This window comes from Chiloscyllium plagiosum, unplaced genomic scaffold (assembly GCF_037043375.1).
Source record: "Chiloscyllium plagiosum isolate Xiang-an unplaced genomic scaffold, Cpla_swu_hap1 HiC_scaffold_10, whole genome shotgun sequence".
NCBI classification, from domain to species: Eukaryota; Metazoa; Chordata; class Chondrichthyes; order Orectolobiformes; family Hemiscylliidae; genus Chiloscyllium; species Chiloscyllium plagiosum.
This window is the reverse complement of record NW_028270148.1, coordinates 41616407-41634414: the sequence shown is the minus strand read 5'-3', so window position 1 is coordinate 41634414 and position 18008 is coordinate 41616407. Positions and strand designations below refer to the sequence as shown.

Genomic DNA, 18008 nt, shown 5'->3' with positions numbered 1-18008 from the left:
ATCACTGTACCATTTGTTACCAGGAAGATTTTATATTACTGTACATGAAGTATATCAACTTGTTCTTCAAAAAAATCATTTTTGCTCCAATTATCTAGAACTTTAAAAAGTACTGATAGATGATTTTGCTTCTTAGGTAGCTTGCCTCTCTGCTGAGTTGGTCCCTTGGGGATATTTACTTTACTGTATCATTTCATATTTTAATTTCATTAACTAATTCCAAACTTATTTTAGCAAGAGAAGTTGACATAGTGACATTGTCACTAGACCAATAATCCTGAAGTCCAGGCTAATGCTCTGGAGATGGGAGTATAAATCCCATCATTACAGCTGGTGGAATTTGACTTCAATTAATAATCTGGAATATAAAGCTTGTCTCAATAATGGTGACCATAACCATTATTACGAATTTTTCTAAAAACCCATTGGTTCACTAATATTCTTTCAGGAAGTAAATCTATAATTCTTTCCTGGTTTGGCCGACACTTGACTCCAGAACTACTCCAATGCAGTTGACGCATAACTGTCCTTTGAAATGGCCATTCAGTATCTTTATATAATGCACAAATTATTTAGACCTAAATGTTCCAGATTGCAATTTACTGTCATCTTGCCAATCACTTGAATGGTGACAAAGGAAAAGCTCTTGCCACAAACATCTCTAGTGCAGCTTTAAAAGTTGGCAATAATCAAAATTGAGGCTAATGACCTGATGAAAGATGAATTGAAACATTGCCTTTTGTTTCTCTCCGAACAGATGCTTCCTGACTTGTTAACTGTTTCCAATTTTCTGATGTTTATTTCTTAAATAGTGCAGATCTTTGAAATTATGATTTGATCAGCCCCTTTTTTTAAATTTAGAACAGGCTTAATGTTACTCTGCCCTTTTTTTAGGCTTCAGCCAATTGAATAATTAAGGTTTCAGTTTCCTGAGAGAGCACGTTTGTCATAAATAGTCACTCACACAACCTGTACTCAGAGAGCATTAGTGCCAGTTATGAGACAGCTTGTGCCTGAGATTGAATTATAGCAAGCTACCCATAACAGAAGTGTGTGTGTGTGACTTTATTAGAGAACTGGAGATTGCTAACATAATAATTTCAGTAAATTGCATGATATGTTGTTTAAACTACTCCTGACCAAATGTTCAAGAAAGTTTTAGATATTACCAAGAAACTTGATGTGCTGAAACAGCATGGTTATTATTCGTATGGTTAACACTTTATATGTTATTTACAGATGGTAATTACTTGGCAGTGGGGTCCCATGACAATTTTATTTACATCTACACAGTAGCTGAAAATGGCAGAAAATACAGCAGACAAGGAAAATGCACTGTGAGTGAGTAATTAAAAAAAAAACTTTAATGAGTCGGAATTAATGAGATGTATGGTTGATTATTATTGATATTTTCTGTGGGCTTGCTCTGTAAAGGAATATGCTTTCACAAAATAGGCTTTTTTAATGTTCTCTTTAACTGTTGAGTTCCAAAACAATCATTGTAGAGTATTTGCATATATATTTTTTCCCACTAATGATTCACCTGAATCAGGAACACAAATATAGCTCACATTTAAATGCGTTGCTCTAATTTATGTTCCTGTGCTGATGGGCTTTTCTTGCAATTTATGTTGAGGAAAGAAAACACAACTGATCCTTTTTAGGATGCACCTTTTCAATGTTGAATAATTGATTTGTGAGGTGCTGTGAAGTTGTTTTTTAATGCAAGAGAAGTCATAAAGTAATTACAGCACAGAAGGAAGGCATTCAGCCCAATGAATCCAGGTTGATACTCTCTCCTGCAATCTTACTAGAAAACAACAAATGTTGGAGATCACAGCGGGTCAGACAGCATCCATGGAGAGACAGCAAGCTAACGTTTCAAATCTAGATTACTCTTCATCAGAGCTGATAAAGAGTCATCTAGACTTGTAACGTTCGCTTGCTCTCTGTCCATGGATGCTGCCTGATCCACTATGATCTCTAGCATTTGTTTTCTGATAAGATTCCAGCATCTGTGGTAATTTGCTCCTGCAGTCTTATCAGTCTAATTTCCCCATGCTTTATTCCAATAGTGTTGCAAGTTTAGTTTCCTAAGATGCCATCCATTTTCTTTTGAAATTGTACATTTCCTACACTCACAGGTAGGAAGTTTCAGATTGTTAACACTTACTGTATAATAAAAAGGGTCTCCCTCACATCTGGCGCACATTTCTTACCACAGCCTAAACTGTCATGCTATTGCCCTTATGCTCAGCTAATTAAAACAGATTTTCTTTTTATGTATGTTATCCAAATATTTCATTATCACACTTTGTCAAATCTTCATTGAACTCCTTTGTCCATGTATAACTAACCTAGCTGATACAACATAACATTGTACGTAAAATCCATCATCCTTGAACCAGTTTTTGACAAAACTCTTGCATACCATGTCAGGCCCCTCATTATCCTTCCAATAGTATGACAATCAGAACTGGAAGGAATACTCTAGTTGTGGCTTAACTGGAGTTTTATAAAGGTTCAGAATAACTTTCCTATTTTCAAACTCTGCCTGTATTTAAACCCAAATTCCCATATGCTTTATAAATTATTCTTTCAATATACCCTGCACCTTCTGAGATCTAAGCACATAAATACCAGGACTCCCTGTCTCTCTTCACAGTCTCTTTAAAACTCTGCCTTTGATTCCACAATGCATCAGTTAATCATTGTTTTCCCAAAATGCATCACCCACACTTTATTGATTTTAGTCTTTCTATTCTGCTGGCCTATGTATTGGTACATTTGATCAGTATTGATTTTTTTTTTAAATTGAGAGTTCTAGAGTCATAGGATGATTGCAGCAAGAAGGCCCCTCATGTTTGTTCTGTCTCTCATTAAGAACTACTTTAACCTCCCATTACCCTCCCCTGTTTCCATCAGTCCTGCAATTTTTTTTCTCTTCAGTCTCCGGGTGCTCCACTTTCCTCCCACAGTCCAAAAATGTGCAGGTTAAGTGAATTGGCCATGCTAAATTGCCCGTAGTGTTAGGTGAAAGGGTAAATGAATGGGTCTGCGTCATTTGCTCTTCGGAGGGTCGGTGTGGACTTGTTAGGCCGCAGGGCCTGTTTCCATACTGTTAAGTAATCTAATCTAATCTAATTGACCAATTGCATTGTCAGTTGTATATGCCCCTTACCACAACAGTGCATTCTGGATCTTAACCATTTGTGTTTTAAAAAAGGATTTTCCACATACCATCATGCTTTGTCAATCACCATAAATCTGTGCCTTTTTGCCAATAGTAATAGTTTCTCCATTCCTGCTCTCTCAATCCCTCATGGTTTTGAACATGTCTGTCAAATTTCCACAATCATCCCCCAGGAGAACATGTCCAGCTTCTTGAATCAATCCAAGTAATTGAAGTGCCTCATTTCTGAAACCATTGTCATGAATTATTTTGCACCTTTTGTTATTGACCATGTCAGACTCTCTCAAAACATTTCAAAAAATAGCCCAGACTCTAACTTTGCTAGCTGTTTTAAACAGATGTAACATGGATATTCCAGGAGAGATGCAGCTGATCAAATCATTTAGTTTTAAACAAGGCAGAATTTATTTACAAGATAACTGAATGAAACAAACAAAAGAGAACAGAATATAGAATAACTTAACCTATCCGAAAACCCAACCTAATGATGATGTTCCAAATACTTGCAACAATCCCCATAGACATCCCTGGCGCAAAAGGTAAAATCAAACACAGGGTCTTACAGGAGAGATGTTAGAGAGAGAGGACTAGCATGGACCTGCTTCTTTGGGTCCAGGAGCTTCAAAACTACCTGACTGCTTTCAGTAAATAGCCAGACTACTAAAACCAAATCAAACCATAGGAAAGCTGAGCTGGGAGAACTGGCCACTCCCCTTTCATTGTACAAGTTTTTTTTTAAACTTAAAAACCTTTTGCCTGAGGCAGTATCTGTTAGCTACAATCAAATTGGCCCTAAAACCCTTCAACCTTAGACTTTTTAGAGTCTGTGTCTTTTATGACCTCTCTGAGGGGAGAAAAAAAGCCAAGGACAACAAAAGCTTGTTAAAGGAGCAGCATCACACTTAGTGTTGTGCCTAAATCAGTCTTTGCACAGTTTTTTTGATAGCTTTGGTACTCTATGATCCTACATATAAAACTCAGGATCCCATTTGCATTCTCAACCTGGCTTGTCACCTTCAATGGTTTGAGCACACTTTCTCCCAGGTCCTCTGCCCTGCACCCCACTTCAAATTCTGCTTTTTATTTTATATTGTATTCTCATTTTTCCTGTTAAAATGAATCACTTCACATTTCTCCACATTAAATTTTATCAGAAATTCATCCATCTGTTCCATCACCTTGTCTGTTTTCTTGAAGTTTATCAGAAGCCTCCTCAAAGTTTACGAATTCCCAAGTTTGTGTCTTCTACAAATTGTGCCCAGTGCATCCAAATTTAGGCTGCCATGGGTCCTAACAATGATCCATGCTGCGCCCCCTGTTTTTTATACAATCATTCAAATGGTCTGCTGAACGGTGATACAACCTGAAAGATTAGCTGTGTTTCTCTTCACAGATGCTATCTGACATGCTGGGTACATCTAGCATTTTGAGTTTTATTTGATTTTCTACTGCTCTCTTGTTTTTGGCTACTCAGACAATTCTGTATCAATGTTTCTACTGTCCCATTTATAGAGTCATAGAGATGTACAGCATGGAAACAGATCCTTCAGTCCAACCTGTCCATGCTGACCAGATATCCCAACCCAATCTAGTCCCACCTGCCAGCACCTGGCCCATATCCCTCCAAATCCTTCCTATTCATATACCCATCCAAATGCCTCTTAAATGTTGCAATTGTACCAGCCTCCTCCACTTCCTCTGGCAGCTCATTCCATACTCGTACCACCCTCTGTGTGAAAAAGTTGCCCCTTAGGTCTCTTTTATATCTTTCCCCTCTCACCCAAAATCTATATCCTCTAGTTCTGGACTCCCCAACCCCAGGGAAAAGACTTTGCCTATTTACCTTATCCATGCCCCTCAGAATTTTGTAAACATCTAGGAGGTCACCCCTCAGCCTCCAATGCTCCAGGGAAAACAACCCCAGCCTGTTCAGCCTCTCTGTACATCTCAAATCCTCCAACCCTGGCAACATCCTTATAAATCTTTTCTGAACCCTCTCAAGTTTCACAATATCTTTCCGATAGGAAGGAGACCAGAATTGCACGCAATATTCCAACAGTGGCCTAACCAATGTCCTGTACAGCCACAACATGACCTCCCAACCCCTGTACTCAATACTCTGACCAATAAAGGAAAGCATACCAAATGCCACCTTCACTATTTTATCTACCTATGACTCCACTTTCAAGGAGCTATGAACCTGCACTCCAAGGTCTCTTTGTTCAACAACACTCCGTAGGACCTTACCATTAAGTGTATAAGCCGTGCTAAGATTTGCTTTCCCAAAATTCAGCATCTTGCATTTATCTGAATTAAACTCCATCTGCCACTTCTCAGCCCATTGGCCCATCTGGTCAAGATCCTGTTGTAATCTGAGGTAACCTTCTTCGTTGTCCACTGCACCTCCGATTTTGGTGTCATCTGCAAACTTACTAACTGTACCTCTTCTGCTCGCATCCAAATCATTTACATAAATGACAAAAGGTAAAGGGCCCAGCACCAATCCTTGTGGCACTCCACTGGTCACAGGCCTCCAGTCTGAAAAACAACCCTCCACCACCACCCTCTGTCTTCTACCTTTGAGCCAGTTCTGTGTCCAGATGGCTAGTTCTTCCTGTATTCCATTTGTTCCAATGGTTCTAACCTTGCTCGCAAGTCTGTTATGTTGCTCCTTATCAAATTCTTTTTGAAAGTCCTTGTGCACCACCCTAATCAACCATCTCTGTTAGCTCTTCAAAATCCAAAATCATATTAGATGGACATAATTTGCCCTTGACAATCTGTGCTGACTCTCCTTAATTGAACAGCTTTGGTAAAAAGTCTTTTAATTTTGTCTTGAATTTCTAGGTTTTGAAAAGCTTTCTGACCACTCAAGTTCTAAGTTTATCCTTGTACTTCCTTTGTCAAGGATATAGCATATACAATTTCTAGTCCTGGCTGTTGTTACATGTCCACTGACTCTCGCAGTTACCTCAACTATACATCCTCGCATCCCGCTTCCTGTTTTTAAAAAAAAAACTCACTTCCATTCTCCCAGTTCCTCTGTCTCTGTCACAACCATTCCAATGATGCCAACTTCAACAAGGGGCCCTCCAAAATGTCACCACCTTCTTCAACCAAGGATTCCACACCCCTGTGGTTGATAGGGCCCTCAGTCTGACCCATCTCCCGCACCTCGGCCCTCATCCCCTTCTTCCCTCCCACAATAGTGGTGGTGTCCCCTTGTCCTCATTTATTACCCCGCCAGCATCCATGTGCAAATTATCAGTAGCCTTGTTTTGTGACACCCCAGAAGGATGCCGCAATATATTCAATGCCTCCCCCAAAAGTCAGCCTTTCGCAGAGACTGTTCCCTCCAGGATACCTTGGTCCATTCCTCCTCGACTTGCAACACCCCCAAAGTACCTTGCCTTTCAATCATAGAAGGTATAACACCTGCCCGTTTACTTCCTCTGTTCTCACTGTCCAAGTGAAGCAGCGCTTTACCTGCACTTCACTCAATCTAATGTTTTGTATTGGCTGCTTATGATGTAATCTCTTGTACATTGGGGAGACGAAGCGCAAAACTGGGTGACCGCTTTATGGAACACCTACATTTTATCCTCAAAAATGACCCTGAGTTGCTGGTTACCTGCCATTTTAACACACCATAGTGTTCTCTGGCCAAAATTGGATTGTTCATTGCACTTCTCTGTTACTAATCAAAACAATACATCGTAAAAATCACTCTCATCCAAGTATTTCCTCCATAGGTATCTAGCTCACTAAGTACAGCTCATGCCCTAGCACCTGACCTAATACCTTTTTATAGATGTACCACAGAAAGCATCCTATCTGGCAACTGCTATTCCCAAGGTGGCAAGAACTACAGAGTTGTGGACACAGCCCAGTCCATCACACAAACCAGCTTCCCATCCATTGACTCCATCTATACTTCCTGCTGCCTCGGGAAAGCAACAAAGTTAATCAAAGACCCCTTCCACCCCAGTTACACTCTCTTCCACCCTCTTCTATGGGGCAAAGACATAAAAGTTTGAATATATGTACAAACAGATTCAAGAATAGCTTCTTCCCTGCTGTTATCAGATTCTTGAATGGACCTCTCAAATGTTAATTTTGATCTTGAACTCTATTCTGCTACCTTGATGTACTTTGCATGGTACAATCTGTCTGCATAGCACACAAAGCAACACTTTTTTTTTCCACTGTGTCGATACATGTGACAACAGCAAATCAAAATCTTCGTACTTGATCCGAGGACATTCTGATCAAAGATGTTGTCCTGAGTACATTTCTTCATTATTTAGTCCTTGCTTAGAGTCTGAAAAAATATTTTAAGACCAAAATAAAAAGTCAAGTCTGACATAGAAACAAGAAATTGCCAAATATTAGCTTTACACAGACTCAGCAATAGGGATTCTAAATCATGTGCTAATATAGCATTTATGAATATTTTACAAACTACATAAGTATTTGAATTCTACAATTTTGATTTTCAGATTAATGTGTTATACTGTCAAATTTTGCATGTATTTTGAGCATTAACATGCATATAAACTTGGCTCGTTTGTGTAATAAGTCATTCTTTGATTTTCATGATTTTGCTTTGGAAGTGAAGATATGCTGAGTCAATACAGTTAAACTACAACCTACAGGAATGTCTCAAGTATAAAATGTTATGCAGATTCTAGCACAAGCCTTTTGTTTTCTTTATTTGCTACATAGCAATTTTCTTTTTTGTTTTGAAATGCTTCATTCTATTGTTTCAATAACCCATGAATTATAAGGACAAATTAATGACTTGCTCAAATTGTTGTGCTTAATGGGATTAGTTTAACATGTTTTAACGTGTTACACACAGGATTACAGATTTAAAATTGGCAAAGATGTGAAATGATTTCAGAAAATATTTAGATTGAACAGTTTGTGAAAAGAGCATACTTCCTGTAAAAATGTCAGTACTTCATTGATATGTTACTTACAGTGAGTAAACTCTTGCCAATATCTACCTCAATTATTTTGGCACCTATGCTCAAACAAACACGATAGATATGGCTAGTTCGTGAAGAGCAGATTCTCCAACCAATGATTAATTGGACTCTCCTCTTCCCCCTCCACCCCGCCCAAGATATCCTCTCAATTAGTTGGATTTTCTTTTGTCTACAGTTGAGAGTTCCCAGATGTCCTATAAAGTTTCTTTTAAAACCATGGTACCCCATTATATTCTGGGTCCTTTATTTAATGCATGATTAATATCTACCCAGAATGTTGTCCATCTTTCTCTTGCTTTCTTCAGTAATTTTCCATTCTGTTCAGCTAGGGAAAAGATATTTATATTTTTGCTGGAGCAGTGTGCTTCACCTGATTTTGATTCAGGGTCTGTTCTTCATGATTAGGTACTAGAATCTTTGGTTGGCTTGTTTTAATGTCTGTTTTCCTTGATAGCATTTTTTGGTCCCGATTTGGCTATTTCTGAAATACTATGATAAACCTGTTTTCTGAGTCCTCATCATTTTATTACAAAGATTGAGAGGTGGTAATGTCAATCATTTCCCTGAATTAATTTTAAAGGGTTTTCCCGCAACAGTTAATAGTTGTAACTTCAGATATAAACTTTTGTCATTAGTAACATAGAATAGTTACAGTACAGAAGATGGCCAATTGGCACCCTTCAAGTATCTCTGCAATTAAATTTAGTTAGTCCCAGTCCTTTACCCTTTTTTCATGTAGCCCTGCAATTTTCTTTCTTACCTAGGGCATATTTGCCAGCTTTTTAAAATCCAGTATTGATTCTACCACCTTCATTACTTCAAACACTTCATTCCAAGTCTTAACCACTTGCTGTGTAAAAAATTTTCTTTCTGTTTGATTCTTTGCCAATCACTAAATGTGTGTCCTCAAGTTCTCAACCATTGTGTCAATGGGAACAGCTTCTCCATCTGCTTTGTCTATACACCTCATGATGTTGAGCTCCTCTATCAAACTTCCTCTCGATATTTTCCCTCTCCCCTCTTTCCCCACCCCCCAAAAAAATGTTTTCTGCACCTTCTGTAAAGCCTTCAGTTTTTTTAAAAAAGTGTGATGCCAGAATTGCGCACACTCAACTTTGGTTGAGACTAAACCTCGGCTTTGTGAAAGTTTATCGTAACTAACTTGCTTTCACATCTACTCTTTACCCATTAAAAAAAAACTTTTAACCGTTTTCACATTCTGACCTACCAACTTCCAATGAGATGTGTGCTTACTATCCCTGATCTCCTCTTTTATCCCGTGCAACTTTAGGATTATATTCATTCTTCTTGTTATCCCTAATATATCAATTTGGTTTCCTCTTTAAATTTTATCTGCCAAATAATGTCCCTTTCTACCAAACTGTCTGTCCTTTTGAAGTATGCTAAGTTCCATAGAGTCATGGCACAGAAGGAAGCAAGTTGGTATGTCCACTCCATGCCAGTTCTACAAGGAACAGTCCAGTCAGCCTCGCTCTGCTACCTGAGCCTCAGACCGCTAAAGATTTATTTTCCTCAAGTGCCTGTCAAATTTCCTTTAGAAATCATTGATCATCTCTGCTTCTACCATGTTCCAGGTCATTACTTCAAACTGCATTTTTTTTAAAAATGTTACTCACATTCTCCCCTGCATTTGTGCCCAGAGACTTCATTTGCATCCTATTGTTCCATAATTAGCAAATAGGAACAGCTTTTATTTGTTTACCTTACGTAAATCTGTATAACCTTGCAGACTTCTGTCAAATCTCCCTGCAGTCATCTCTAGATTTTTGAACAGCAAAGGAATTAAGGGTTATAGTGATTGGGTGGGTAAGTGGAGTTGAGTCAATGAAAAGTTCAGCCATGACCTTATTGAATGGTGGAGCAGTTCAATGGACCAAATTGCCTGCTTCTGCTCCTGTCTCTTACGTTCTTTTGTTCCTGTGCTGAATTGGTCTTCCACTTTCATCTACTTCAGGATGGCAATCATCATGAAAATATGTGAATACATCTTTGTAATTTTGTCTTTGGATCTGTTTAACAATAAATGGCTTTATGCCTTATAAAATGCTGCACACCTTTTCTACTACATGTTGGGTTACTAGTACAGGTGTCCCCCATATCTGCAGGTGGTACGTTCCAAGACCTATCACAGATACCGCGGATAGTCGCAAATCCTATTATTTAAATGGGAAATTTACTTCCCCAGCAGACCCCTGGAATTATTTCTGGAATGTTCTATGTAATATTTTCGGGCTGTGGTAAACCGTGGATAACTTAAGACCACAGAAACCGAAACCACTGATGTGGGGGTTCCCCTGTACAAGCTTTGAACTCCTTCAACTGAGGTGAATGGATTTTGATTAGTATTATTATCTAGAATTGTCTCCTCCTACTTACTTTTGCATTGAATTCTCAACTTGGTTAGCTATGATGGTTTCATTTTTGGGTCATCATCTTGAGCAATTTCACACAGGTCTGAAAAGCACATTCTGTTGCAAGTAGCACCGCAGTCTTCACCTTCTGTAGCTATCAGTCTAACAGTCAGAAACTATTTATCAATAGACTCTTTCAGCCCAATATTTCCTACGTGTGGTATGACTTGACATGATTTTTCAGAATTATCATCTGAAATTTCTCCAGCAGCCATCTTCAGCAAAACACATGAAGTGCAAGTGGTTCACTTTCTTGGAATTGCCTTTCCCATGCTGAATATGTTTCCTTTAATTTACATGGTGATCTCTACATTAGTTACATTCTGTAGTCTGGCCTTGATCTTTCTGCTGATCCTTCTGGAAATATTTCTTCCGTTTCTCCGTGGTCACACACTTGTGATACCAAGACTTTGTCTCAGCACAATGCAAACTTCATCCGTTCTCCCATTAATACTGTCTAGCTGATAATTGACAGACTGAGCATCTGTACATTTATAGCTTTTTAAGTAGGTTTTTCTTATGTCAGCAGATATGCTGTGATGGCATGACCTTCTGTACGTAAGACAGTCTGATCTCTAATGAGATCATCTCTGTATTGCTCAAACTTGCAAGATTGAGCTAAATATCTTAGTGCAGTTGTGCACTCATTAGTATTCTGGGTCTGCAGACTCCACTCAGTTTGAATTCTGTTGTTCAAAAATACTGTTCTTAAAAAACATTTGTGGGTAATTCAAAGTGGGTTACAAGCCTTTCAAGATTTCTTCAATCTGGCTTTTCAGTTCTTCTGTGAGATCTAAGGTACAATACAGTTTGTCACCCCCTTTCCCCAGCACTGATGAGAATTGCTACTCCTAATTTTTCAGTTTTTTCTGTCTAACACTGTGTGGTTACCTGCTAATTTTGCCATTCAGACTGGAAGAAGATCCATTTCCAGCGCCCTTTCCTCTCCAGCTGATCAAGGAGTGAAAAATGCAAAGCCATACTTAGTCACCCAGCAGTGCAAAGTTGCAGGCTGAAGTTCTAATTATTCTTTGCTGTTCCATAAAGTAGATTGCTGTCTACAGCTATCAGAGTCCACATTTCGTGTGCTGGCTTTTGAGCTGCTTCCTTCATGACTCTCAGTGCAACATAACTACATCAGAGGTCATGTGATTGCTTCAAGTCGCACCAAATAGTGGTGACCAGAACTGATTGCAGTAATCTAGTTGGGTCCTGCTTTTGTACTCTGTCTCTTTCTTTATGAAGCCCAAAATTACATAAGCCCTCTGTCAAAACATCCTGCCTCCTTCAAAGCGTGATGCCCATGCGTTCCCGGGACCCTCTTTTCCAGCATAATTTTAAGTGGTGCACAACCTGCCAGACTTACCTTCATGCTATGTGTTGTAATGTGTATCTCTACGTATTCAGTATCTCAACATAATTCAGTCCACAGGCTTAGTAAATCAGTCTTCAAAGCGTGTTCTAGATTTTCTCAAATTTATACTCTACTGTACTAGTTTGTTCATTGTATTTATTTTATTGATTGCTGCTCGACAGTGCTTGAACACAATCGTGTTGTCCAAAGTTCTTAAATTTTTTATAAAAATATATTTTTGTTTGAATATGATACTCAGAAATCTTGATTTCTCCTCTATATACCCAGTAAATATAATTTGGTAATATACTTTTTTCAATAAGCATGATTAGTCACAAAGGTTAAATCTCTGGCTTTCTTAAAGAAGAATCTCGCCTGTTCTCAAAGCTCAAATTTCAGCCAAAGGAATTTTGTACAGCTGCCAAATTTCTCACAGACTGGAAATAAACTGCTTATGATTGTATAAAAACATTTAACTTTTGGAATTCAACTTCTAGATTGCAGGGAAATTAAAAATGTAAAATGATCTGTGAAGTCTGATTAACTGAGGAACTTTGTCATAATTTTTACTAACAGCTCATCATTTGAGCTATCTGCATATCAACTTTGAGATAAATGGCATTTTTGTTAAAACATGCAAATATTGTGTTAGTATTCAGGCTGACAAATAATCAGTTATATTCTGTGAATAATATATTTATAATTTTTGCTGATTTTACTTTTTTAATTTGATAATCACGAAGTTACCACATAGCCTGTGATTAGCATGCAAGTCCACAGCACACAAAACATGAAGCAGAGAAACCAATGATGTCATGTATTTTGATTTGACCTTGGCAATGTGTCAAATGAAGAATGGACTCTGTAACCCATGTGTTGAGTGTCTTCAACACTACTGGAGAAATAGTTAGATTTGGTATCTGTGTCATTAAAATCTTCTTCAACAAAGTGGCCTGAGGCTTTGCTCTCTTAGAATCTGTGTTCTCTAAATTTCAGTTGTGACTACATCTTGTTCTTCTGTAACAAAGATTATCAAAACTATGAGTATTAAGATGGAGAGGAGTTCTCAGCAATAGGCAAGTCCTTGGTTTTCTTATTGTATTTTTGGTCTGTCCTAACAACCCAGTATCTTGCACTTCAGGAGAGTGCAAGGTGAATCTTGTATCTGAACCTTCTCAGTTATAACTCATATTTCTACTGTGCCAGCAATTCTGAACCTTGTGTTAGTTAGTGATCATGTCCCAGCATTATAATTATTTGATATAGAGTAGCTGAAATTTAATAATGTATCTATAATGAATCAGTGCTGCAGTGAGTCAAAGAAAGCCAGCAAAAATAAGTAGATGACCAGATGATTATTTGTAATGTAAAATCTTCATTCTGCTTTCAGTAGTCTCATTGCCACCTCACAACAAGCCCATCTCTAGTCACTACTCATTCACTTATTGTGAATGTTTATTAAAGTTTTATTGGTAAAAGTATGTAAACTGACCTGCTTATACATTCCAGTTATTTTGAAAAGCATGATGCTCTCAAAGTCTGTAAATCTTCAGATTATATTGGTGCAACTGCTGACTGGTCTGCACAGATGCTAGACCTTGAAGACTGATTAATTGTTGTGTCTTTATGAATTGTTTAAATTTGCGTGCAGAAGAATCAGTCAGGTCAATTTGGTTTTCCTTACATTAAATAGAAGTACAGTATCACTGAATTTAGGCTTCACATACCTATCTTATGTCATGAATCACCTTGAACATCATTAATGAAATGGGTGCAGCAGTGGTATCAATTAAATATGAACCACAACAGGATTAATATTTAAAAGCTTATGTTGCAAGATCATGATTTTTATTTTGCTTGGCAGTCCTAAACTAGTTCACATCCTTTTACTTTCAGGTTGGATCCTACCTGCAGTATTTAAACTAGTTTCTTTTAAGTACATTTATTGTTCCTCAGTTTCCCTTTTACAGCTAAGGAAAAATCATGTTACCCCAAAAATGTAATACAGGTGAAATTTAGCATTGATAGAGTATCCATTTACAAGCTAAATAAGTTGTACTGTGCTAAAGCTGTTGTTTGGAAAGATTGACGTGGTTCGCTCATCTTGTGTAATAGGTTTGTCTTGAAGCATGTGGCAGATTTTCTCAAATGAATAGTTAGCATTTTACAGCAGTCTGTAAAAAGAACAAAGCAAGCCTATAAAAATTCTTCTGCAACTGAAGCCTTTTTTTCCCTTGAAAGAACTTATTAAGCATGTCAGGTTTTATTTAATGTTCTATTCTTTAGATGGTGTGCAGACACATTTTGAAATGAAGGTGTGATTTCTGTCCCTTGTCTTAAGCAGAAATATTTCCTATGCTCATTCTGATGTTTTGTAAAGAGATTCCCAGTGTTTGGGGAATTGCAGACATGCTTTTCAATAGGCAGCTAGCCCTCTTCTCATGTCATTATATTTGGGCAATTTTATTTTGCGGGAAATGAGATTCAGAAGTAGACACAGTTTAAATGCAAATGGCTAATTAAAATTTTAGATAAAGTCAAATGAAAGTTGCACCCAGTTTACTATGTTCAGCTTGTCTGTTATTTCAGGTGGAGATTTGAGGTGGTGCATTTAAGCAATCTGAGAATGGAAGCCACTAATCACCTCTTACTGAATTTTTAGGGGAAAATTGATAGCAGGGAATATTAAAATAAGGAAACAACAATTATTAAAGCTCTTTGAAAGGCTCATAATGTCCATTCAAAAACCCCTATGACTCAGGTGAAGTCAAGAGGAAAGAACAGAAAAGTAACTAGCAAAAACAAAGGGAATGCAAGTAGCATACTGGAAAGTAACATGAAAATGATCTCAATCTAGTTAAACCTGACATAGAGATGAAACAACATGTGATGAATGCAGTGAGCCACTGTGCCATTCTAATGATACCATTACAATTGTCAGTCTTCTGACATCAGGGTGCACTGCTTGCTGATCACCCTGATGTTCTTTTCAAACCTTGCTACAAAATGTTTGATGTATAACACCACACTTCTTCTCGCAGTCATGTTTTAATAGCACTGTCTTAGCTTCTTTTGTGAAGAAGAAGCACTGCAACTATTGTCTGCCAAAACCAAGTTTGTCTGTGTCACTTCTTTCACGATCAGCTCTGTCTGACATCCCTCCTTAGGGTCTCTTTCTTTTGTTCCAAGCATCACAGACATGTGAAACTTATTGATACTAGAATTGGTGCAAAGAGTAAAAGAAAATTTGAACAATGTGGACAAAATCTACTGAGAATCTTAGTGCCAAAAAAACAAAAATAATTAAAGCAGTCAGAAAATGACAATAGCTTCCAGATTAAATGTATTTTCTAGTGTCCTTTTAAGTCAGTCGTTTGCTTGGGGTGGGTGCTTCCTACATAGCCGACACCCAAATGGAGAAATAACTTCTCCATGCAAAGTGAGCAGTTCTATCAGAACTCCTAACCATTTTTTTTTTGCTGCCACATTTAATTTCTCACACTAAAATGAGCAGGGAAAGTTAAAGTTCAAATGTATTATGGGCTCAGCATTTTGAAGTTGAAGTGGATATCGCTTGCATTTCTAATTGTTTTTCTCAATTTAAAAATGCTATTGGAATACGATCTATAAATTAATTTTATTATTTCTTCCCCCTCTTCAGGGACATTCCAGTTATATTACACACCTGGACTGGTCACCAGATACAAATTTCATAATGTCTAACTCAGGGGACTATGAAATCCTATATTGTAAGTATTCTGATATTTCTTCCCAAAAGTGAAAATAATGTTTTTCAGTTATCTTATGATGTTCGTAGTTATTGTTTTTGTTCTTTGGAATAATATATTTTCTTTCAGCCTGTGATCCAACTAAACAAAATTGGGCATGTTAATGATGACAGTCTTTCTACCTCAGAATTTATAAATTGTTACTTGAGTACTTAGCCCTATTTAGTAACCCAGGCAAGGAACCAATTCATTGTAAATTACCACTGAGCTATTACTGCCAAATTGTAAGGTTGCTACAACTTCTGATTCTGTGGGGAATCCTAAATTTCTCAGACTGTGTATGTACAGTCTGTACTAAACTCTGCCAACGTAGTGGCAGCTAACATATTTCAGTGGCGCACATTTTGTTTACGTTGTTACCCATCCCAAACTCCCAAGTTTCAAATGGTTGCAAATATATTTGAAAGTATTTCTAACATTTCACAAATGTCACTTGTCTCCATTTACAAATATTTTAAACACAAGCAGACCAGCATTTTGTAATCACAAGTTTAAAATTAATCTGAAATGGTATGCAGTAACAGTCTACAGATTGCACAACTTTGCCTGAATGTTTGCCCCTCAGTCTCCTGAAACTGTGACAATAATTACTGCTTACAGTTATGTTGCTCCATTTTATGCAACTAAAATATCCTAAAGTTTACTATGAACAGTGGCAAACATCAATCAGGAACTGGAAGTAAAGTTAAGGGATTGATTTTAAATGTATATAGTTTCAAGAAAGAATGCCATTTGGTCCATTCAGCCAATGATCTGAATCACATTTACCAAGCCTGTTCCCATTTCCCTTCATTTACCTATCCAAAGTAATCTTGAGTCTTGACATAGTAAAGCTCCACCACTAACCCTGGAAGTGAATTATTCATTCTTTCAATTCTTTGCAATTGATTCTACTTGTTTTCCTCTGCTCTAAATTTTGTATATTTAATTTTATCTAAATGGCCGTTAGGTTAGACCTCTCAACAACTGAAAACAATCTGCTTCTGTCTACCTGTGACCCACTTTTTAATCATTTAAAGTGCTTACAGAGTCATACAGCATGGCAACAGACCCTTCGGTCCAACTAACTCCTACCATGTTCCCAAACTAAACTGGTCCCACCTGTCTACATTTGGCCGATATCCCTCCAAACCTTTCCTATTCGTGTACTATTCCAAATATCTTTTGAACATTGTAACTGTACCTGCCACTTCCTCTGGCAGTTCATTCCATGCACTGGCCACTATGTTTTTTAAAATAAAAATTTGCTCCTTGTGTCATATTTAAATCTTTCTCCTTAAAAACATGCTCCCTAGTTTTGAAGTCCTCCACCTTAGGGACTTTATCTACACACCTCATGATTTTTATAAACCACTGTAAGGTCACCCCTCAATCTCCTATGCTCCAGCAAAAAAAGTCCCAGCCTATCCAGTCTCTTCTTATAACTCAAGCCCTCCATTCCCGACAACATCCTGGTAAACTTTTTCTGAATCTCCTCCACTTAATATCCTTCCTGTAACAGGGTGACTAGAACTGTACAAGCTACTCCAGAAGTGTCCTCACCAACGTCCTGCACAATCTCAATATGATGTCCCAACTCCTATACTAAAAAAGGTCTTAGCAATGAAGGCAAGCATACTAAATGTTGCCATAACTACCCTGTCTACTTGTGATGCAAATTTCAAAGAACTATGTACCCGAACTCCAAGGTCTCTGCTCTACAGCATTACCTTGGGGTCAAGATTAGAGTGATGCTGGAAAAGTACCGCAGGTCAGGCAACATCCGAGGAGCAGGAAAATCGATGTTTCGGGCAGGACCCCTTCATCAGGGATGAGGCTGGGAGCCTCAGGGGTGGAGAGATAAATGGGAGGGGGGTGGGGCTGGGGCTGGGGAGAAGATAGCCTAGAGTGCATTAGGTGGATGGAGATAAGAGTGATAGGTGGCCCTACTTTTAATTGTATAAGTCCTGCCCATGTTTATTTTAACAAAATGCCGTACTTCTCATTTATATAAATGAAACTCCAATCTGCCACTCCTCAGCCTATAGATCCAGTTGATCAAGATCTCTTTGTAGTCTTGGATAGCCTTCTTCACTGTCCACTATATCACCAATTTGGTTGTCATCCACAAGCTTGCTAACCATGCCTCCTATATTCTCATCCAAAATCTTTTATGCAAATGGCAAACATAAGTGGATCCAGTAACGATCCCTATGGAACACCATTGGTCACAGGCCTCCAGTCTGAAAAACAATGCTCCATCACTGTCCT

General features: G+C 38.0%; 1 protein-coding gene across 5 annotated transcripts in view; it reads left to right on the top strand.

Moving 5' to 3' along the window:
• eml4 (EMAP like 4) overlaps positions 1 to 18008 on the top strand; it is a 301178-nt gene that overhangs the window by 262428 nt on the left and 20742 nt on the right. For all 5 annotated transcript variants that reach the window (XM_043695706.2, XM_043695701.2, XM_043695705.2 and 2 more), the window contains 2 exons: positions 1240 to 1337; positions 15632 to 15719. In XM_043695706.2, the coding sequence (XP_043551641.1) occupies positions 1240 to 1337; positions 15632 to 15719 (186 nt within the window). The remainder of the gene's footprint in view (positions 1 to 1239; positions 1338 to 15631; positions 15720 to 18008) is intronic.